The 22,553-nt window shown below is 44.5% G+C and overlaps 4 protein-coding genes across 11 annotated transcripts; 1 reads left to right on the forward strand and 3 right to left on the reverse strand.

The window, feature by feature from the left end:
* The first annotated feature begins 787 nt into the window (after positions 1-787).
* On the forward strand, positions 788-4,269 carry LOC100835399 (protein indeterminate-domain 7). The gene is made up of 3 exons (XM_010233634.3): positions 788-1,722; positions 1,809-2,208; positions 2,970-4,269. The coding sequence occupies exons 1-3, from the start codon at positions 1,545-1,547 to the stop codon at positions 3,895-3,897; spliced, it is 1,506 nt and encodes a 501-aa protein (XP_010231936.1). The 5' UTR covers positions 788-1,544; the 3' UTR covers positions 3,898-4,269.
* A 2,281-nt stretch (positions 4,270-6,550) lies between these two features.
* Positions 6,551-11,085, reverse strand: LOC100840922 (50S ribosomal protein L34, chloroplastic). 7 transcript variants are annotated; one of them, XM_024458401.1, is made up of 3 exons: positions 10,817-11,085; positions 8,848-9,136; positions 6,551-6,858 (listed from the first exon to the last, which is right to left on the reverse strand). In XM_024458401.1, exons 1-2 carry the CDS (start codon positions 11,040-11,042, stop codon positions 8,883-8,885), a joined length of 480 nt encoding a protein of 159 aa, XP_024314169.1. In that variant the 5' UTR covers positions 11,043-11,085; the 3' UTR covers positions 6,551-6,858; positions 8,848-8,882. The 7 variants fall into 7 exon arrangements, with proteins under 7 accessions (XP_024314169.1, XP_024314167.1, XP_024314168.1 ...); XM_024458399.1 differs by having other exon boundaries at positions 6,551-6,862; XM_024458400.1 differs by lacking the exon at positions 6,551-6,858 and adding an exon at positions 7,471-7,659.
* LOC112270603 (calumenin-like) lies at positions 8,938-14,588 on the reverse strand. Of its 2 annotated transcripts, none has more exons than XM_024458397.1 (7): positions 13,843-14,588; positions 13,626-13,725; positions 13,466-13,531; positions 12,669-12,833; positions 12,465-12,561; positions 11,940-12,070; positions 8,938-9,071 (listed from the first exon to the last, which is right to left on the reverse strand). In XM_024458397.1, the coding sequence occupies exons 1-6, from the start codon at positions 14,495-14,497 to the stop codon at positions 11,951-11,953; spliced, it is 1,203 nt and encodes a 400-aa protein (XP_024314165.1). In that variant the 5' UTR covers positions 14,498-14,588; the 3' UTR covers positions 8,938-9,071; positions 11,940-11,950. The 2 variants fall into 2 exon arrangements, with proteins under 2 accessions (XP_024314165.1, XP_024314164.1); XM_024458396.1 differs by lacking the exon at positions 8,938-9,071 and adding an exon at positions 11,226-11,642 and having other exon boundaries at positions 13,843-14,587.
* A 174-nt stretch (positions 14,589-14,762) lies between these two features.
* On the reverse strand, positions 14,763-20,363 carry LOC100841942 (developmentally-regulated G-protein 2). Its single transcript, XM_024458398.1, has 12 exons — positions 20,188-20,363; positions 19,958-20,085; positions 19,045-19,112; positions 18,708-18,784; positions 18,244-18,424; positions 18,091-18,147; positions 17,059-17,133; positions 16,111-16,230; positions 15,862-16,032; positions 15,601-15,714; positions 15,345-15,515; positions 14,763-15,214 (listed from the first exon to the last, which is right to left on the reverse strand). Exons 2-12 carry the CDS (start codon positions 20,025-20,027, stop codon positions 15,119-15,121), a joined length of 1,200 nt encoding a protein of 399 aa, XP_024314166.1. The 5' UTR covers positions 20,028-20,085; positions 20,188-20,363; the 3' UTR covers positions 14,763-15,118.
* Positions 20,364-22,553: the final 2,190 nt, after the last annotated feature.

Raw genomic sequence — 22,553 nt, forward strand, 5'->3', positions numbered from 1 at the left:
GTCATGACATGAACAGGATAGGATTTCTATTTCTGAATTATGACCACCCATGATATGCCCGCATGGGGCCCAAGGTGACTCATCAAGGCAGCAAATAAAAGAAGAAAAGGCAAATAAATCACATGGCATGGACTGGAGCTATGTATGTATGGTGCCATGGATCCATGCATTGTGTTGGTATATACATATACAAGATGTGAAAGTACATGCTCCTAAGAGTATATTGCAACCATTTCTTTCTCTCTCTAAATATACATGTATCAGACATGATTGTATTTTTAAATTATCACAAACATGCAGGCGCTGTGGTTTACCAAAAAAAAGTGTGAACATCGGGGATCAATTTATCTATGTCAATCTAATTGTTGTGAGGGGATTGATCTGTAGTGTACCAACCGAGTGGGCGTACAGTACAGGTTACATAAAGAAAAGCAGGAATTCAGAGAGGGGTGATGAGAGAGAGAAAGTATCTAAATTCGTAAGGAGACAAGGGAAAAGACAGAAAGCTCAACATCACTGCATCGTTGCTACCAGTGTGGCTGTGGGGGGGTCGCTATACTCACCATCTATGGATTTCTACACCCAAGTAACACCAGTGTAGTACTAATAGTACATACAGTCACTCATCTATGATTGCGTTTCCAGTTCTACTAGTTAACCATCATCATCATAGAAATAATTATGATATATGTAATTGCAAGGGAAAAAATATTTCTTTGTATGACATATTGTAAAAAAAATCACATTTGAGAGAGCATGAATGGAAGAAGAAGACTCAGCTGCTTTTCTTTTGGGCCCTAAACTAAAGTGGGGAAGCAGATAAAGGAGGGAGAGAGGAGGGGTTTGGTTCGGTGTGCCCTTCCCTTCCCTTCCGCTAGCTGCTTCCTGTTTGTTTGCTCAGCCTTCGCTTCTTCCTTCCTCTCCCTCTCTATGGCTGCCGATTAACACTGTGCCCTCCGCTTCCTTTTTCTCTCTCATGGCGGCAGCCTTCTTCGTTTTGCCTAGCTCTTGATCTCTGGCCTCTCTCCTTCTTCCCTCTGCACTGCCAGCCAGCTGATCTTGGCTTCTTGCTGTAGTGCCTCTGCACTTGTACTGCTAGCTGCAGAGAAAGTAGAGAGAGAGAGAAGGGTTTGCATCCTTGCAGGAAGAAAGAAGGGAGAAAGAGAGAGAGGAAAAGGGCAAGGGAGAGAATCTGAAATTGTTTTGCAGTCATTGACCAACCCCAGTTCCCCCTTGTTTGTCCCCCCTTCCCCTCCTTGATACCTGTGTTGTTGTTGGTGGTTCCTTGAGATATTCCCCGAGCTGCTGCTGCTGCTTCTGCTAGGTCTCTGAAGTATACTCCTTGTCACCCATCCTGCTTCTTCTCCTCCATTCTTGAGTTAATGCCCTCCTCTGTAGTAGCGGCACCACCACCAATTTATTGTTGCGACCCCCTCATATGTTTGCGTTTGCGCCACCACGAGCACAGGCACAAGGCAGATAGTAGATATACCTAAGAAAAGCAAAGGCCGAGGCGAGGCTCGAATCCAAGTACGTTTTGCTTTATGTTTCATCACCATCTTCAGCAGCAGCAGCAACAGCAGCTGAGAAGAGATCAGGCAGAATCGGCAGATCAGGACAGCAGCATGTCCAACCTCACAACCTCCGCTTCTGCCGGCGCCAACCCCCCTCCTCCTTCCTCGGGCTCCAACAAGCGCAAGCGAAGCCTCCCCGGGAACCCCGGTAATTAGCTTTTCTCAATTCTGCTGCCGTTAAAGTGTTTTCCGGTTGTTTGAACTGAAGGATGACTTGTTTTTTGATAAGTGCAGACCCGGAGTCGGAGGTGGTGGCGCTTTCGCCGGCGACGCTGATGGCGACGAACCGTTTCCTGTGCGAGATCTGCGGGAAAGGGTTCCAGCGGGACCAGAACCTGCAGCTGCACCGGCGGGGACACAACCTGCCGTGGAAGCTGAAGCAGCGCGGCAGCAAGGAGCTGGTGAGGAAGAAGGTGTACATCTGCCCCGAGGCGTCGTGCGTGCACCACGACCCTTCCCGGGCACTGGGCGATTTGACGGGGATCAAGAAGCACTTCTTCCGCAAGCACGGCGAGAAGAAGTGGAAGTGCGACAAGTGCTCCAAGAAGTACGCCGTGCAGTCCGACTGGAAGGCGCACTCCAAGATCTGCGGCACCCGCGAGTACAAGTGCGACTGCGGCACCGTATTCTCCAGGTTAGTGACTTAGTGATAACAAGGATTAAGGATATGCGATCCGTGTTAGTGACTTAGTGAGTCGTTGCTGGTTGCGGACGATAGGCAATGCATGCAGCAGTGGAAGGCCAAGGCAGATGAACACCATGTATGTGTCCATGGAAAGATGGACCACTTTTGGACTCCTTTTCCTTCCTTTTCTTTTTGTATCCATGGCGCCATGGATGAGGTTGGGCTAAGCTCGTGCGTGCGAGCGTGTGAAGTGTGAACCGGGGGGATCGAGGAGAGCTAGAGTCGAGATTTTAGAAGGGGCGAGAGGAAATATGTCCATAGGACAAGGCAAGAGATATTCTGTGATGATGAGGAGTCGGAGCTTTGCAATTGCATCGGGGCAAGAGAATTCAGACATGTGAATCTCTCTGCAGAGCTGCCTTTCCTTTCTTCCATCTCACCGCTAGCTCTAGTCCTGACTTGCTCTCCCTCCTACGCTACGCTAGCTATAGCTATCTGGACTCTAGCTGGACAGCCTAATTGCCTATGCATATGCCTAACACTGTTCTCTCTCCTGTCACCTCCATGCGTCCTCTCCCTGATTCTCTCTCTTTGTTGGAGCTCTTTCGATGGGTAGCTAGCTAGCTAGAGACTCGGATAACAACAAAGACAAGCAAACAAGGGGACGGGAGAAAAACTTTAGCTTTACCTTTCCTTCTGATCGGATCGTATCGTATTACTGAAATCCTGATCGCTTTCTTCTTCCTTTGTTGCATGCATGGTAATGGCAGGCGGGACAGCTTCATCACGCACCGGGCCTTCTGCGACGCGCTGACCGAGGAGAGCGCCAAGGCCATCGGCGGCCTGCCCGTCTCCATGGCCCAGCACCACCAACACGCCATGCTCTTCTCCCCGCCCCCGCCGCAGCACCACCACATCATGCACCAGGATAATCTCGCCGCCTTCCAGGAGCACCACCACGCCATGCAACAGCAGCAGGTCCAGCAGCAGCATTGCAACTACGCCGTGAAGCCGGAGATGCAGCCCTGGCCGACGGCCGCGATGCCCCCCTACGACGACGGCGACGTCCATCACCACCACGCGCTGCTGCAGCAGCCGCCGCTCTGCAATGTCGTCGCCAATGCCACCCCGCAGAGCTCCGCCGCCCCAACGCCGCAAGCGCATCAGCAGCAACAGCAGCAGATGCTGCCCGCGCCGGCAGCCGGCGCGCACCTGTCGGCCACGGCGCTGCTGCAGAAGGCGGCGCAGATGGGGGCGACCATCGGCGGCAGCGCGCACTACGGCACCCAGATGGCGGGCGCGGCCACGTCCAGCGCGGCCGCGAACGGCAACGGCAACGGCGCGTTCGGGCTCGGGCTGTCGTGCCTCAACAACGGCAACAACCAGCAGCAGCAGCAGCAGATGATGGGCCTCGCGGCCAGGACCGCCGGCGGCCGGGGCAGCGAGGTGGACGGCGAGGGCATGACCAGGGACTTCCTGGGGCTGCGCGCCTTCTCGCACCGCGACATCCTCGGCCTCGCCGGCTTCGACTCGACCTGCATGGCCGCCGCCGTCAACAACAACAACAGCAGCAGCAGCAGCGCCATGGCGCCGGCCTGCTACGAGCAGCCGCAGCAACATGGGCTTGGACAGTCGACGCAGCCACAGCAGCAGCAAAGCAGCGACGAGCCCTGGCATGGCATGAGCAGCCATAGCTAGCTATAGTTGCTTTCTTCCTCCTCTCGCGCGTACGTCCAGCTTTCTGATCACCGCAGAGCCATAGCTAGCGCATGCTACATCATACTCAAGAGCACGATGCCTTTTGAACTGGGTAATCCTCTCTCTCTCCCGGCCTCTCCATCTCTTGCGTTCATGCATGATATGTCATCATCTCATGAGATCATTCTTGGAACTAAGTTAAGGTTTCGATCATTCGATGGGTTGGTTCTACAGCTCGGAGGAGGTCTGTAATTTTTTGGGTTTTGGGGCCAGAAAGGCAACTGTAAGCTAAAGCTCGGATCAAGGGGAAAACAAAATTAAGCTGTGTCAAAATAATACATGCATGCAGCCGTCGTCTCTTAATTTTGTTACTGTATCTCCGTTTGCCGCCTTTTCTTCATTTTGCATCTCTTGCACTCAACAAGACTATCAGCTTCATTTGCATAAAATCGGTAAGCATATGTCTTCTCATGGCTACACTCCATTCGTAAGCCCCTTTTCTTTATCTAATAAGGCATGTATGCTTAATTTCTTTGTTAAACAAAACAAAAAAGGAGGCAAAATATGGATGGCATGAATTAGGAGCAATACTAAATTAAAGGTGAAAAATAAAGAATTATGAATGAACTGAGACCTTCCATTGTGTAGATGTACTAGTCACTTTGGGTACCTCGATCTGCTACAAGAGCCTATGACGATATGATGTCCGTAGTTTACTGATGCATGCATATGCGTGTCTGTGTACTGTACGCGTCGTGCAATCAGTCGATGTACCCGGCAGTGCGGTTACTATTCGCCCGTGACCAGGTTTTGTTCGTATCCGTCATGGGCCGGCATTATTCCATGTTGAAAAAAAATAGAATTTTGTGGAAGCTTATTTATGTATAGACGATTGCTTTTTGGATACTTACGCCTTTTATATTACAGTTTCAGAAAACAGAGGAAAATAGAATGTAGAATTGAAATGTTATGTCCATATAGAGGCTAGAGGATTAAATTTGCAAAATATTCAAATGATTATTTTTGAAAAAATTGAGCCCATGATTAAAAAAATGCAATATAAAGAAATCCTTAGATTCTACAGAACTTTTGTGATAGACCATATAGCTAAATAAGTAAATCTGCCAATGTACGCGTATCATTTTTCTAGTAGTGTAGGTTAGTAGACTGCCAAAATGACCTCATATATTTCATCTTGCGCATTGTCCTCTGTCTATACCATGCGCAAAACCGTTGCCATCGTAGAATCTCGTCACGGTTATAGATCTTCGTGCTCATATTGTACGTACGGTTACGGCTTATTGCATTATAATCTAATGCTATTTGCTGTGATGTATGTACCGGGCACGCTAGACGTCAGGCCAGCGGAGCGCCAGATTGGCTGCGGTCTCCCTGGCCGTCCAACCTGACCAAGTGAATACATTTGTAAGTTACTACGCTGCAACGTGAAGACCCTGCGTGTTACTCCCGTGACTCAAATTAGTTATACCTAAAAAGTGTCTAGATACATGTAATAAAATGTCACTTAATATGGGATGAAGTGGCTATATTTTGCCATTTCAAAGACGCCCGTGCAACAAACAAGTGCACTACTGCAGATTACACACACGAGAAAAAAAGTCCACTACTGCAGCAAATTCCTATTCTTTGGAACTGATCGTTGAAAAATGGCTGGGTATATACTCCTCAGTCTCATATTAAGTGATGAAATATTCCATGTATATAAAAGGTTTTTGGATATAGATACATCCGTATTTAAAAAAATTTGAGTCACTTAATATGAGAGTATAAGCAACTGTTAAAGGATGGTGTGTGACTATTGTACCGTGTATCCCTGTGCGGGGATCGAGGGAAATGGCAAAAACCTCTAACCGGGGATCCGCCTTATCCACGTCCGCGACGTCTCTTGTTCGAATAACCTGCTTGGATTCCTCCATCTGAAACGTCTCTTTATTTTTTGTGGCGAACATTAATTATTTTTTATAAAGATGAGCGATTCTTCTTACGTACATCAACGTATTTCTTGGAAGGTAAAAAATGATTTTTTTTTTCATTTGGTAAAGTCACCTTCAAAATGGTTCATTATTTGTTACGAAAAATATTCTCATTGCCCAAAATAAATGTACACAATACTAATTTTCTACAACTTAGATTTTGTATTGATAAAAGTGAACACCTGATAAAGATGAACATTTTTCATAAAGGTTTATCAGGTTTTATACATGCGAACATTTTTCAGATAAAGGTGCACAATTTTCTTGACAATGTTGAACATCTTTTTTCTATGAAGATGATTTCTTTTTGGAATGACGCGGATAATTTTTTGTGAATTTTGGGCCTCGGTTTTTGGAAATAGCGATGGTTTTATTGTTCAAAGAACTCGGTGCATAGAAACACAATGAATCAGACAAGTAATATGGACACTTAGCTTTGTCATGAAATTTCAAATCTTGAATGACTAGAACAGGCTGCGGTCACGCTCAGGATTGGTCGGTTTAAGGTTCCGTTTGACATTGAAGCGGATTATGATAATCCAACTTATCCAACCAGCTTCTTGCTATTTTTCTTTTTGGCTAACCAGTGCTTTACTATTTTTATTTGTATTTTTTCTCAACAGATTATAAAATAAATTCAACACAACACATTGCAGTAATGCCAAACTAAGCTCAAAATTAAGAGAACGAGCAGCGAGTTCTGGGCCGTGATTTCCGTTGTGGGCTGAAAGGTACTGGGGTAGCTAGCAGTTATTTGGTCAATAGCCCACACAAGTGCTATGTGCATCCAAACCGTATTCTGAATTTTTGGTTCCGCTGCCACAGCACATGGAAGTCTGTCGATCGCTGACAGTGCAGTGCGCGCTAAGCGTAATTAGCGTTGCCGGTCCGCTTCCTCGCCGTGGATGACCGGCCCACACTGCACGTTGCTGTGCTCCTGCGTGCACGTGCCGGCTGCTCTGCATCCCTGCCTACAAACGCACGCACGCAGAAGTAAAATAGTGAGCATTCAGCAGCAGTGGCTGCGCGTGCCTTGTGCCGTGGCTCCACACACACTGCTAAATCTGCATGTATGCGTGAACAGGTTTATGTTACGCATGGACTAGCTAGGACCAGGAATTCGATCAGGAGTTCAGGACGCATTGGTGTTGTGTAGTAGGTATAGGGTAAAACACGGCAAAACTTGTAAAACGAAAATAAGAAGAGATTGTTAGATGACTAAAAAATAAAATAAATATTGCACGCCAAAATTATCCACATGTCTAGTGTAGCAAGGAAATCTTAGGCGTAGTTTTTTTTAGCTTCTAAGGTTGACTTTTCCGAGAAGCTGTTCTCTCTCGGCTTCCTGCATAATCGATCTCCGGATTTGATTAGGTTTCCAATTCAAGTACACTAATTCAAAAACCTAACCAAAATTAGGAGGGTTTTTTGGTGGAGAGGGCTTTCCTAGACCTGTATAAGCCGCCAAAAGAACTAGGCCTTAAGGTAAGCCTAGCTGGCGTCTTGTTTTGTCTACTCCCTATACGAAACTCGGGAGAAATTGTAGAAAGAAAATCATTGCGTTGTTAAAAAACATGTGTTGGCTATGTATACGAAATTCTAAACCAGAATTTAATCCATAACTCGAAAAAGAGATAACGGCAATGGCTATGGCTAATTCAAACTTCAAAGTCGAGTCCGGCCATGGGTTGGACGCGAATCTTGGTAGTCGTCGATCATGGTCCATCTGAACAATTCTGATTTTGTACTTGCTCCATTGTCCCTCATCCTGGTAATATACATCACTTTTTAGGCTGCCAACCAAACTAACATTTGGGATTTTCTCTGGATTACCCTGGCTAGTATGGCTTCAAAACATTATTGTAATCTTGCCGGAAAGGAAGAGCAAATACCACCACACTGCAACCTTAGGGACTCTAGTTTCAGAAACCATATATAACTACTGAATTTTCACATAATCATTGGCAAATTGTTAACACCAAACTCAACTGATGGGCTGGTGGCAACAAAAGGCTCGAAGGCATGCCACCCGAACCACGCCAAGCCAGTTCGGACCTGCAGTAAATATTAACGATTCACAACAATTGAGTTTCAGTTTTGAAAACCACAACATATTTTGTTGGCTGGATATTTTTCATTAGTTTAGGACTTTTTTTAGCTTGATTCTCTCTGTTCTAGTCGACCACATGTGCTTTAATGTAGACAATCATTGCGTGTCATGAATACAATCGATGATAAGGCGATAGGGATATTTTGAAATGGAGAACATAGGCAATTTACTCAACCCTTGAAAAAATCTTATACTGGGTAGTACTCAAACCCGTTGACAACGGAACACTGAAGATTTGCTACTATCGACAACAACTATGCTCACGTGAGGTTTTGTCTCTACTCGTACTTCAGAGGAGAAACAAGTTCTGCTAAACTACGTACGTCGGTGCGATTTGAGCTTCAGAAGGAAATTCAAACTCCATGCGATCAGTCATCCAACATGATGCAGGCATGTCTTTCTTGTGGCACGGAATGACGGAAACCTACGAGGGAACTTCCAGAATTTCTGGATTTGGCATTCGCATGATAAGAAGCACAACCATTACTGGCACGGAAGCAGGTAATGCAAAGAAGGGTGCTACAAACTGAATAGATAATGTGTACAGAGAAAGTGGATTGTACGGGACATCTCCAGTATAATCATGAAATGTTCTGAAGAGATTTTGTGCAGGTAGAAGCAGGTAAAATTCACTGGATGATCCTGATGGACGAACAAGAAGTCTGAAGTTGTAGGGAAGGATAGCAAATAAGTTGGAAACTGCTACAACCAAAAGGCTAAATCGCATCATAGTCAAGAATGTGATTAAGAAACCGAGTTATGAACCAAAACAATAGGAAAATGATGTGTAGAAACAGTTACGGATCAGCATGGCTAAGAACATGTCATGTGAAAGGTAGAACTTACAACTCGAATATAGAGCGCCTCAGATTGAAGTGCAATCAAAATTTCGTCCCAGTGGGTGAGTTGGTCTTTGTGCAGAGTCTCTTCCTTCCTTTGGCACGTCTACGCTTCAGGACCTTCCTTCCAGCGGTGGTACGCATCCGCCTGCGGAAACCATGTACACGGGCAAGTGACTTCCTAGATCTTGACCTCTTGGTCAAGCAAAGGGCAGCCTTCCCAGCCCTGATCTGCAGGCCACGAGATCTTCCGGTTGTTAATCTATTGTAGCTGAACTCAATTCCCAAAGATGAACCTGGTATACATAATGTTAAAATAACAACAGCAAAAAAATTAATGTCCCATATCAATTCCCAAAGATGAACCTGGAGTACCAAGTAAGGGTTCAGAAATAAAATCTAGAACTTGTCAAACAGCACAAGTGAATTCATAAATAGATAAATTTCGCAAAAAAAACTCATAAATAAATTATTTCATGTTCTTTGCCTGTGTTTTGTTGTCTGAAGATTAGGGATGTAAACGGGCAGCCGTTTAAGGCTCGTCTGAGCCCGTTTACCCCTAATAAAGGCCAAAGCAGCTGACGTACAGGACAAAAATTGTGCTAGGAAAGAGTGTCTGATGGGCCTGGTGGTGCCGCTAAGGGCGCCGTTTACATCCTGACTGAAGATTGTTTCTTGTGTGTTTGGAAAAGATTATACTCCAGTTACATGTACTATGTTTCATAGATCCCCAGCCTCCACCCCACCGCCCCTGAAGAATGGTTAACTAGTTCATTTAACGTAACATTATCGTAATGATTTTTCAAAAACATTTAGGGTAGTTTTATGTTTTCAAAAAATTGGTTTTGATTGAAGTGTTAACTAGTTCAGTTGCCCACTCAAAGAAAAGTCTATGGGTTCAGTGTGTACAGTTGCTTCCTAAACCTCAACGTCTAGTTAAGAAAACAAGAACTCCAGTTATATGGAAAACTTTGTGATATTTTGGAATTATAATGTGTATGTGATTCGGGGCTTTAGGCCCTGGAATTCAGATGCATATACTAGTCTGCAGAACATCTGATACTGCTGGAAATCACAAGACATGGTAGAAAATTAAAACATCAACCTTGCATGTTTCCCTGATTTTATACTCACTCAACCTGATCACTGCAATGTGAACATTATCAGTTTCATATTCGGTGCCCTTAATAAAAACCGGATTGCATCAACAAGTTAGCTTTCTCTCTTATCTGAACTAATTTTGCAATTTTTGCTAGGCGAGAGATAGTGCTTCGAGACCTTGAACTATTTCCACTTTTTTATTCATTGTGTCATAGCTTGGAGTTGAAAAAGCAAAAGGTCCAAGAGTTTGATCAGCTGAACAAGTGAGATTAGAATTGATGATCGCCTGTTTTTTGTACTAACATGATGGTTGAAGATCTGGCTAAGACAATGTGGGGGAACATGTGGATCCGTTGAATGTTCAAAGGTGTTGGGGGATGCATTGATGCCATAATCCTGACGTCAATTTGTGATTGTTCCTGGTGCTGTAAACCATAAAACCTGAACTGCTGGGACTGGTTTCTCTTTTCAATGCAAGGGTGGAAGTGGAACCCAGGCTCAGCATTGTTGATCTATTTAAAAAAATTGTGCTTGCCTAACAAAATTGATCCTGAGTAACTAATAGAACAAGAGCTTATCTCCTCTCACCTCTGCGCAGCCGGCTGGCTGTAGTTCCAAGGACAACATCCCCTAATATAGGATCGGACATCTTAGATTTCGTGGAACCGTGTACATCAACCAACAGTTACTTTCTCTTGGGAGTTGGAAATGTTTCACTTCTCTGTAGAACCGGATTTCTAGGGGCAACATGAGCTCAGTTCAGGGGGGATACTACGTGTGCATCCCTTTGTTTGTACACCCATCATTTCCATTGCAGAACTAGCACAGTAATACGGTGAAATCAAACACAATTTAAGCAGGAGAGGCTCTCTCACCGGCGAACGAGGAGGCGGAAGTGAAGGCTAGTGACGCAGAGACCGCAGCCGAGAGCGAGGTGCGGGAGGCGGAAGCGGAGGAGCAGGAGACGAAGGAGCTCTGGAGAAACTGGGAGGCGGAGGCGCCCAACGGGGCCGCCTTGCGAGAGCGGAGGCTGCCGACGTTAGCCACCGACGAAATCCTCCCGGAGTGGAGCGCCATTGGGGTGGCCAGGGCAAGCGCCATGACTGGGGGATTCGGAGTGCGGGCTAGCCTCCCACGCTCGATGTTTTCCGTTATCTTATCCAGGTCTAGATTTGTTGTTTGGGCCCTGTGGGCCTTCCTACTTTTGGGCTGATGTTTCGTCCATTAACTGGCCCACTAATGACCCACGTCACTACAAACATCGGAAATTTCCATAGAAAAGAATTAGCACAGGCAGGTTGGATTCATTTCACATAACCAAACACTACTGGTATCATTGTATGTTAGCTACCTTTTACAACTGCTCATCGCTGTGAATGTTTCATTCTTCTCATGCGTGTTACAAAACTGATACTCTGTCAGCTCAGCACAATCTAAACTACAAATAGTGACCAAACTTTCGTTTGGTTTGACAACAATTCAAAGAACCAAAGCAACACCTACTCCCCCTATGGGATGCCAACTCCAAGCTGTGCTGTCCCGTCTACGGCAGCACCGATGGGCGATAGGGATACCGCCACATACTGATTCCTCCAAGTATCCACACGCCATCTTAAGCCTTCCCGTCTACCAGTAATGATGCATTTTGAAATCCTTCCAGCTAGGTTGTCTATGACTTTTCATGGTTAGGATACTGACTATCTGCCAAAAGGAACATGATGATTTAAGTTGCAGACTTGCAGTGCACAAGAAAGCAACAGAGCTGTGACTACTATAAGGCTACTAATAAAATAAGATAAAAAATCGAGCGATTAAATATCAGCTCCTGAATATTCAACTGACTGGTTAAGTTCTTATAGCGGACTCTATTTTTCTTTGCCAAATAAGCCAGCAAACGCCTACATTTTCCCAAAAGTCTTCATAGTCCTCTTTCCGATGAAAAATCATTTTTGTGTAATTCCAAATGTGAAGCAAGTTGGAAACATATGAGTACATTACCTGCAGATGCCTTAGCGGAATTCTTCATGGAAGTAGTCCTCGTCGTCGCTAAAGTAAACACTACCATAAAATGAATAGGGATTTTCAATCATCTCTTCCAGTGTTAGCCTTCCATCATGATCTTTGTCTGCCTACATTTTGGATAAACCAATTGTAAATGTCGTCTCCAGGGGAAAAGTGGCATATCACATATGCTTGACCATGTATGAAGTGGAAAAGGAAAATGAAATAGCTATGGTTGTTAGGGATTGATGACCGACCACTCCTGGTCGAAAACCTTTAGGACAATGGCAACGAATAAAAATACAAGGAAAAAAAAAACAGTTGCTTCACCATGTGAGTATGTCCTTCAGCATGTTCGCTGTGCTGTTCATATTGCACACATAATGACACAACAGCAGCATTCTAATGTATCTTGAAGTATCTTATGCAACATACGCATAATAAACGGAGCATGGCAATATTCCGAGGTCTCAAAGAACAACAGAAAATGAAGAACCTCCACAGGTAAAATGTGAATCAAACCTCTGACATAGCATGAGTGGCCTGCTGTCTAGCATAATATCGTTCTGACAGATGGAGCTTATCAAGAACTGGTTCAATTTCATGCTCTGAAATAAACCTACATAAGCAAAGATTTTCTTTAAAATGCAGAAAAAGGGAAGTTGGTGATAATTTCAATGAGAAATTGCATCATGGAAGTATTTAGTTAAAGCTCCACTTCCATACCCGTCATTATCTTTGTCAAGTTTGGAAAACCGTTGCTTTGCGATTGTCATGTTCCCAATATGGGAAATATCTGCATTCTCGTCGTCATAGCCATGTATATGGTCATGAAGCCCATGAAAATACTCTTGAAAGTTTAGCTTTCCGTCACCATCTTTATCCCTCTGCCTGGACATGCCATATGGGTAACGAATGAAAAATGGCAACTCGAGGAACACATTGATAATGAAATTATGGAACTGCATATTCGCCTTCAGAAAAACAACAGTTTGTGGTATAAAATTCACAACATTCCAGACATGACAGAAACTGTATACCGTCATTAAAAAGGTTCTTTTATCTTTTGACCTAACAAAACCCTCCCTCTGAGATGTTACTTGGCGTTGCCCTAACTTTAAGTGATTTTAACTTCTTAACCGGGTAGCTATTGTAATATTATGTGGTGTCTTCAATAGGCCTAGATTGTAGCTTATTTTACAGTTAATTTAGAGAGAATATTTTGTTTGTGGCATCTAAAGAGGTGGGATAGGGTTATTTAGTTTTGATAGTCTAACAAATGGCAAACCATACATCAGGTGACGCTAACAGGGCCAGGAAACACACGAGATATCATGATTTTCATGAGACATGACCAAGGTTAGACAATTTTGGCTTGGCTGCTTTTCAATCAGTGGAGTAAGCAGTATTCACACCAGCGAAGTAAGCAACATTAATAAAAAAATGCTGCTTTAATCTGCATTTATCAGATACTACTCATCAGTGGTAGCAAGTACCAGGAGATCAGGATTGTCAGAATTTACCTTATTTCTTGTCTGCAGAGCAAATTGATAATTTTGGGATTCTCTGAATCACTTGGGTTAAGGAAGCTACAGCAAAACAATACAGAAAACATTACATTAATGAACAAACAAGAACCATAAGAAAGAATTGATCTTTGGTAAAGCTGAACTGAATACATACTCATGAAATTCATCTTTATTCAGGAAACCATCCCCATTTGCGTCCGAAGCATTGAAGTGCTCCTCCTTCCACCATGGGAACCCCAGTGAATTGCGCTCTCCTGCAGATCGTTAATTAATAAGCTAATTCAGCATTGTCTAAAGATTTATTTCCAAATTATTGGTCTTGGTAAGTTCATACCCAATTAAATGCTAGATTTGCTTTTTAGGCACGTTACCATGGGACGCTTGGTAAACCGGCTGGAAGGCCTCAAAGGAGACAATCCCGTCGCCGTTCTTGTCGTAGAGCTCCATCTCCCTAGCGGAACGATGGAGCTGGTCGGTCCTGGCCTGCTCGAGGTTCCACCTGATGAGCTCATCGAGGGAGATGAAGCCGTCCTGCGGGGCCAGGTCGATTTTGGGGAAGAGCGCGCGGATGCGGTCGGACACGTTGAAGCGATCGTCGTCGTTGATGAAGTCCTCCTCCTCCTTGAGGAACTCCTCCCACTCCTTCATGTGCTCGTCCGCCTCTCCGTCGCCCTCTCCGCCGTGGAGGATGCGGTAGTGCTCGCGCTCCCACTCCTTGTCCTCCAGCCGCCGCTCAAGCTCGGCGATGCTCGGGTCGAATGGCACCGCGTGATGCTGCTGCTGGGCACCGTTTCCTCCGGCGCCAGCGGATTTGGAGGCGGTGCTTGCTCCGTAGGAAGAAGCGACAGCGGCAGAGGTCTTTGGGTGGAGCTTGAGGCGGCGGTGGGGGTTGCGGCCGTGGGGCTGGAGGCGGGGGGAGTAGGAGGCGACGAGTATGAACAGGAGTAAGGAGAACGTGACCACGCAGAGGAGGAGGACCGTGGGCGGAGACTTCCGCCTGGGCGAGGCCGCCGCCGCCGGCGTCATCGCCGGCGAGAGATCAGACGAGGAGGACGAGCGAGCGAGCGGTCGGTCGGTTTACGGGTCGGAGATTTAGACCCGCTTAACTTAGTAAAGCCCAAGAAGGGACGCGTGAGTATAGTAAATTAGCCTAGTTCCGCTCGCAATGACGCCCGATGCGCTGAGTGCGCCAGTCATCGCTCGACACGTGGCATGTAGGTCTATCTGCGCGTGTTAAACGAGCTCCCCTGAATCAACTTTAGCTCACGTGTGTGTCAATGAAGCAGCATCATTTTCTCAATCAAGATAGCAGTAAAATGTTACTAATAATAGGGTTCCTTCGCATGTTCCAAACACAGGTATAATAGCAACAACAGGTAGGTAACTCCTTCGCAAAGGTTCCTGGCAAAAGCACTTGTACGGCAACACAAGCCTAATACATGGCAGGAGAGTACATATACTATCTGAATAAAGGCAGCAATTTTCGTAAAATTGTGCAGAGATGGAAGTTGGATAGCTAGGTGAGTACTCAAATATGGCCCTTTTCTGCCGCAAAAATTAGGGCTGCGCGAAGTAGCATCCGGCTCAACTGGTTCGCAGGTTGTTCGGTCCATTGGGAGAAGCCACAGGTCAAGCTCAACGATCAGATCATGTTTTCAGAGGAGCTTTCTTCACCCTGTCAGATATCCGATCAGGTGCATTGGTGTGTGACTTGAAACGGCCTCGTCCGCCCTCCTCCTTCTCCTGAAAATTGTAGATCACAGGTTAGTGTCGTCGTGGCAATTGATAACAGCCAGGGTACACTTTTATTGAAACTGAAAAAAGGTGTTTTTTCTTTAAGATGTGATGAACTATGCCTAAGACAGGGAACAACCTTCTTCTTCACGATTTGGACCACATCCTCGTCTTGAAGACCATGCCCAAGGCCACAATGCTGCGGATAATGTCTTGCGCTGGTTCCCCACACAAGCACATATTTTACATCCTTAAGCAAGCTCCTATGGATATGATTGCAGAAGTCTTCAACCGTGCAGCCACCTCTATCCTGATGGCATAAAACTGGAGGCATCAAACAGTCTGTACTACTTAGAACAGCATAAAGTTGAAGGAATGGGAGAAAGAAAATTTACAGTAGAAAGAACAACTGGATCTCCAAAATCAGGCTGTTGGCCCTGCGGCTTTGTATACACTCTCACTAGACCCATTTCCTCCCACATTCTTGCTAACAGCCTGTCCAAGTTCAACTGTGTAGAAGAAATAGTTTCAATTACAACATCTGGGCAGACAGTGATTTCAAATATGCTGGACAACAATTTAGTAAGCAACTTCTAACATACTACAAACAACCAAGAAGTATATGGAAGTCTCGGCATGAGAAAGATGAAACATACCTCCAAATTGCAGCTAATCACAAGTGAATTTGGTTGCCGAGCAAGATTATCCACATCATCGATACCAACAACATCGATCTTGTTATATACATAAACACACTTAATGTACTTCCGATTTCCTTCAATGACATCAATGAGATCATCCACAGTAGCATCTTCGCGAAATAACACCTAAAATAAACCAACCAGACAACCAGTTGAGTTAATTGAAAAAGGTACACACATACACAGTAACAAATATGCACACACCTCTGCATTATGAATTTTGTACTCGTGCAGTATCTGATAGCAGAGCTTCTCATCAATATGAGTTAAAGGTGCTGTGCTGTTGAAAGAAATCCCCCCAGTCTTCTTCCTCTTAAAGTATATCTGTTTGTACACAAAAAAATGATTTGTCAACCAGGAAAAGATATAAAGAACAAATGAATATATTAAGTTCTTTGTAATCATCAGACAGAAGTTATCAGCAGGGTTTATAACAGAACAAATGACAACCCTTTGGCCTCATTCAGGAGGAAGCCATCGGACATGGTAAGACTGACTAGTAGAGTTGGTTGTAGACACACAGTTCAGGTTAGCACCTGTAGGTTGGAAAACAAAAGTATCACGTAATAAAATAGTTGTACTACATGTTCACTAAAAAGTGATCTCACAATGCTGATAGCTCCACACTATGCCAACCATTTATGTTTGATCCAATTTCCCTCCATCTCCTAGTCCGACTAAATTTAGTTCACTTTATTAACTAAGTATGTAATGCACACAATTCTATTTCTCATAAAAGATGGACTAAATTCAACAATCAATAGAAAATACCATTTTTTAGTCAAGTGTTTTGAGATGATAGAATATGAACTTTATGTAAGATTGTTCACATACATGATTACATCTCTTTTGAGCTGTTATTTGTTTCTGGATAATTGATTCTTGATGTTCACGAATAAGCATATGACCATATTGCATTGAGGAGTAGTGATGGAAGGTAGTAAGATGTAGGATTTGGTAAAACAAATTTTCGACTTCTTTGAAGGTTGTACTTGGAAACACACTCCCAGCACAGAAAAGAAGAGTTCATTCAGTTTTGGAGCGGCTCTTGTCACATATACTGTGTTGAAATTATTTTGCGTGATGAAACAAATGTCTTGTTTCAATACTGAAGGTTCACACTTCACACTAAGTGGCTAAACAAATATATACCTGAGGAGGCCTTTTGTTAAGACGGAGTCCAACAGCTTCCAGTTCTCTAGTCAAAATTTGGCGATGTCCTTCACTCTGAAAAGAAATTTAGAACAACAATAAGCAAATAGAACTCAGGTAAAGCCTGGATCATGTGCAATCATCATTTCATCATCACATAAAAAGGGGAAGATTGCAAGTAATTAGATATTCTTTTTTTTTAACATATCCACCCAAACTCCTGCTGCATTAAGATTTGCAAGAAGTTCCAAATAACTGTTGCAATTACTTAAAGATGAAATATGAGTCTATATCTTTAACAATTTAGCAATATCTCAGCCAATAAACACACGTGAAGAATAATAAATTTGATGTCCAACATACTAGTAATATTACAGGCTTTTGCTCTAGAAAAGCTAAAAACATCAAAGCAAAGGGAACTCCATATTAGCTAGCCAAGTCCTGTACTACCATGTTATCTTTTTTACTCCCTCTGACCCGTATTACTTGTCCCAGATTTAGTACAAAGTTGTACTAAATCAGTGACAAGTAATTCCGGCCGGAGGAGTAACAGTTTTTGTTCCTAATTTTGTCCTTTTAAAGACCAACCCCACCTGCATTTTTCTCTTACTTTTCAAGCTATGCCTTTCTTTAACCCTTTTTCTCATTAGTCTCCAATTTCGTTTTATTTAACTTCCATTTTGTAGCCTAAAATTTCTCCAGAATAAGATAACTTTAAAAGATGGTAATGGAAAGGATTAGATCAGAACTTTGTACTAGAGTGAATTCTGGTATGAAATGGTTGATATTCTTAGCTGTTACTGAGAACTAGACCCACATTATAGGGACTAGAATGGTATATTCTGTTGATGAAGTAGGGAGCACACCACCCAAAAGGACCCAGAGTCCAGAACATGTTTCCGTTCTCTTGCCTTTTCCACTTATCCAAAACATAAATATTCATTGGACTTAAACAAACTTATCATTCCTAAAGGATTGAACAAATAGGAATGTGCAAGCAACGAATCCAGCTGATACAGCTGCACTACTTACTTTTGAGGCGTCCAGAACCATCAGCACAAGATCTGATGACTTGGCGACCGCGATAACCTGAATAGCGGAATAAAAAATGTAATATCGGAAGTAATATCATCGAGTGAATTATGCCTAAAAACTAAGGACACACCACAAACAAACAGCATTTACCTGCCTACCACGCCCCTTGCCTTCAGAGGCTCCTTCAATGATACCAGGAAGATCAAGAAGCTGGATTTTGGTATCATTGTAATTGATAATACCAGGAATGCAAGTGAGGGTTGTGAACTCATATGATGCAGCTTCAGAGTGTGTCCCAGTGAGCATAGTTAAAAGGGTTGATTTACCAACACTGCAACAAGATAACTAGACTGAGACTTATATGCATTGCAGTAGACAGAAGAAACTTGCACCTCAAGTTAGTAACCATATAAAAAAGGACATGGGATTAATGTTGGACAATAGAAAGAAGGGCATGTGTCAAGAATACAAGGAAGCAGATGATATATTCGGAAGACACTGCTAGCTTCTCCCACTGACTATAACAGAACACGAGAATCATAAAATAAGTTCTACAAACCGAAGGCTTGAAACACAATACTATAGTACTCAATTTGTAGGCATAAGAAAGAGACCTGGGAAACCCTATAAGTGCAACACGACCATGCCCGAACTTTGTGACTTCAAAACCTTCTCCTCCTGCGCTTGCGCCCTATGTCACCAAAATGAGATGGCTGATGTGACCACACAAATTCAAGGAACATACATGTGAAAACAATTTCTCCTTTTTGGAGTATGTTACTAAAAAATCTTTGAAGTTGAAGGGGATGGAAGGTTTTAGTAATGACTGACTTGCAAAAACCAAAAGAATACTTTTGCATGGTCATCCAATTTGTTGCAAACATTACAACAGAAAATCTATTAAATACACAAAATGGAAGAGAATCGTGTACCACCGTAACTCATAAATACCTTTGGAGGCTCCAATAATTGTGTCCTCAACTTTGCAATTTTTGCTTTCAGTTGTCCAAGATGATATTCTGTGTGGCAATAGGGAAGAAAGGTTAGTCCCTAAATTATGGAAGCGAAACTTAAATATATGATATAACATACTGCCATGACATGCTACACAATTAGGATAAACAACAGATAGTCATCGATAGACCAAACATTGCCTTGTTAATAACAGAAGTTACAGAATGAGACATAAATTGCAAACATAAATGTATATCAGTTCCTCACTTGTTAGCTTTTGTGCATTGTTTTGGCAGTTATATGATCAATAGCCTTGGCTTATATATTTTGTGAAAGGCACACCCATTTGTATATACAGTATTGTATGCATTCATCACAAAATGCATAAATATGGATATACAATAAACAATTAGTTGACTTAAAATACAAACATATAACATTGTAAAAGGATTGTTCTTGAATCTAGTAGTCATGAATTACATGGAAGTGCATGACCAAGTGGGATAACCATTTGTCTGCAAATTCAGAATTACTATAAGTCCACCAGTGGGTGCACGAATAAGCATGATCAGAAATATTGACCGATATATCTCTAAAGCACTGAACGTCCATATGATGAGAAATTCTAGCTACAAAACAAAATAAATGTCTTAAAGTTTTCTACCAGAGGTCCGGAAACATAGATAGCATGGCCCAAAGTAGCAATTGATGATCCAAGGAAGCCGAAACCAGCATATATCCTAAGCTGCCCATTTCACTTCCACCAAATCCCCCCAAGTTATATTCCAATCCATCACTAGAAGAGTGTACAGTACAATTTCACCCAAAACAACATAAAAGAACAAACAGTACTCTGGGATGAGCAAGGATTGCACGGTAGTATTTCCAGAGGCAGTCAAGACAACACAACCTGTTGCTTTATTTTTCTGCGTCCGAGCCATCTCGGCCTCAATCTCCTTGATCCTCTCAAGGATACCCATCTTTCACCTAGTGAAGTACCCAACTCTTGCTCCGCAGGTAGAGAAACCGAGATGGATCCTGGAGAAGAAGATGAAAGATCTGGTTGGATTTGATTGGTCTCACCAAAGAGAAGTCATGGGCAGGACGGAGAACAGTTCAGGCAAACTAGGGCTTCCTTACCGAAGGAAGGAATCGCGCCCCGGTGGATCTCCACTCCACGCCCAGTCCAGTGGAAGGGCTTCTAGGTGACAGGCGTTCTTCGGTGAGACAGAGAGGCGCGGGGGTTTCGGCGGCGCTGGGGCTTTGGGTCGGACGGGGTGAAGAGGAGGATTTTGGGATGAGGGGGTGATTGGGCCTTTTTCTTTTCTTTTCTTTTCTTAAGGGGTTTTTCTTTTCTTTTCAGATTTCAGAAAACCGGGCCCGCATTTCGTTTGCCTAATGATGATGGATAGAATAGTCTTGATTCGATTATGCAATTCTGGTCTTGATTTGATTATGCACAATTTTACTGTCGATTTTCACTTTGGATGTCCTCTTCATGTTTCATAAAAATTGGCACGGTTTTAAACTAGACAACCTTTGTGGAACGGGTACAGCACGTGTGAGGTGAATTTGAGAATTGGGGTGGAAAGTATGGTTCGAGAATCTCCTAAGTTATATTGTTGCGTCGTCAAATGAGTGGCCTACAAAACTTCAGTCTGGTTTTAAGCGTACTCTCGTGTGATTTTATTGGCCGTCGCAACATCGTCTAAGTTATCTTCCATAATTGGCTGCACATTGTTGACTGTTGTTGTTCTCGACAACAATTAGAGTAAGGGGTGCCAAAACTCGATGGCACAAGTGCGAGTATAAAAGTAGGACGTGTACGCCGGCCTTATAGCGAAGGTCGCCGTACACTAGACAAGTTGACACGTCGATATTTTTTTAATATGTTCGGTCGACCCTGCAGGTGCGACTTAGTCCTATGTTAGGAGAGGCTTCGAGTGGGTCGTTAGCCAAAGCGTTCGGGTCGATCGAGGCTCCCCGAAACACTTAGCGAGAGGTCGAAAGGGGACGCCTCGTACTTGGGCCAAACGAGGCTTCCCAAGTAGTGAGGTCGATATACCCTTAAGACTCTAACCCGACTCCCCCTCCTTCGGGCTCGGCCCGAACGAGGCTTCCCGAAATCCCGAAACTAGAACTCCTCTCAAAAAGGCTCTCCAGCCCTCCCCCTTGAGTTTATTCAAGTGAGAGTGAATGGTACATGCCCCCATTGGGGGTATTTATAGCCTAGGGGTCCATGACAAAAGACCATGACTACCCTTGAGGGAGAGAGAAAAGTGGGGGCAAAATGATAAAAGTAGTTTTTTTGGTCCATAGCTTTTGTGTGCACCATGTGAGAAAAATAGAGCTTGGTCCATCCATGGACTAAGGGCCCCCTCCTCACACCTTTCTTGCCCGCTACTCTAGCTCATTTGACCCTTTGACCATGGCATGAGAGGCTTGACTAGTTGACTAGTCTTCTTTTGCCACGTAGGATTGACCGCGCCACGTGGGCATCTTGACTCGTGCTTGCGAAATGTTGACTTGGTCGTCGCCACGTAGGATTTACGGCCCGGCCCATATAAGGGTTTTATTTTACTACAACAGTAGCCCCCTTGAGCTGGAGGCATTGAGAATGCCTTCGAGTCAACCTTTGATGCGAGACTCCCGAGATCTTCCGTTTGCGAGAAGAAATGGTACTTTGGTGGCTTTCCTGCAAAAAAGGAGCCTTGGAGTTGTTTTCGGGGAGATTCCATGCCTCCGGTGGTCTTCGTTGGGAAAAATTGGATTTCGGGGGGTATTTTAGCAAAAACCGGGACCCTAGGGGCCTCTCTGCTAGAAAACCGGTGTCCCAAAGGACTATTTTGCAAAAATCAGGGACCCTGAGGGTCTCCCCAAAATTTTCGAGGGCTCGGCTGCAATTTCCCCAAATTCGGTTTCTGGGCCGGCGCGAGCGGGCTTCCTCCTTTTTCTTTTTTTTTACCTGGGCCGATTTTTTGGGTCGTAGCTGGGCCATGGCCCAACAAGGCCCGATACCGGTTCGGGGTTATGTTGCTGGATCCGACGGCCACGGTCGTGGGGGCGCCCTAGATCGGACGGCCCCTGGCTGTCTTCCTCCTTCGTACGAGGGGGACCGAAAGGGTGCCTTCCCCGACTTTTGCAGGCGTTGGGCGTCACCGGCGCCGATGCCGGCGAGGCGAGGACGCGGGGGCCCGGGTGCGGGGCGCCTCCTTTTGGCCGGGCCGCTCCTCTTTAGGGAAAAGAGGAGGCCTTCCTTCCTTGATTTTCCCTTCCTTGTCTTGTTTCACAGTGGCAAGGAGCGAGGTGTCGACCTCCGGTTGGCCGGCGTGGACGCCAAGGATGCCCTTAGGGCCTATAAAATGGAACCAGGGGTTCATGGGGAAGCATCACACCGGCCTTGTCCGACTTCTCCGGCACCGAGATTTCTCCGGAGCTTGGTGTTTGCAGGTTCTTTTAGCCACACCTTGGCCGTTACGGCAGTCGTATTGGCTGCTAGGGAGCCG

Source organism: Brachypodium distachyon, chromosome 2 (assembly GCF_000005505.3).
Source record: "Brachypodium distachyon strain Bd21 chromosome 2, Brachypodium_distachyon_v3.0, whole genome shotgun sequence".
Lineage (NCBI taxonomy): Eukaryota > Viridiplantae > Streptophyta > Magnoliopsida > Poales > Poaceae > Brachypodium > Brachypodium distachyon.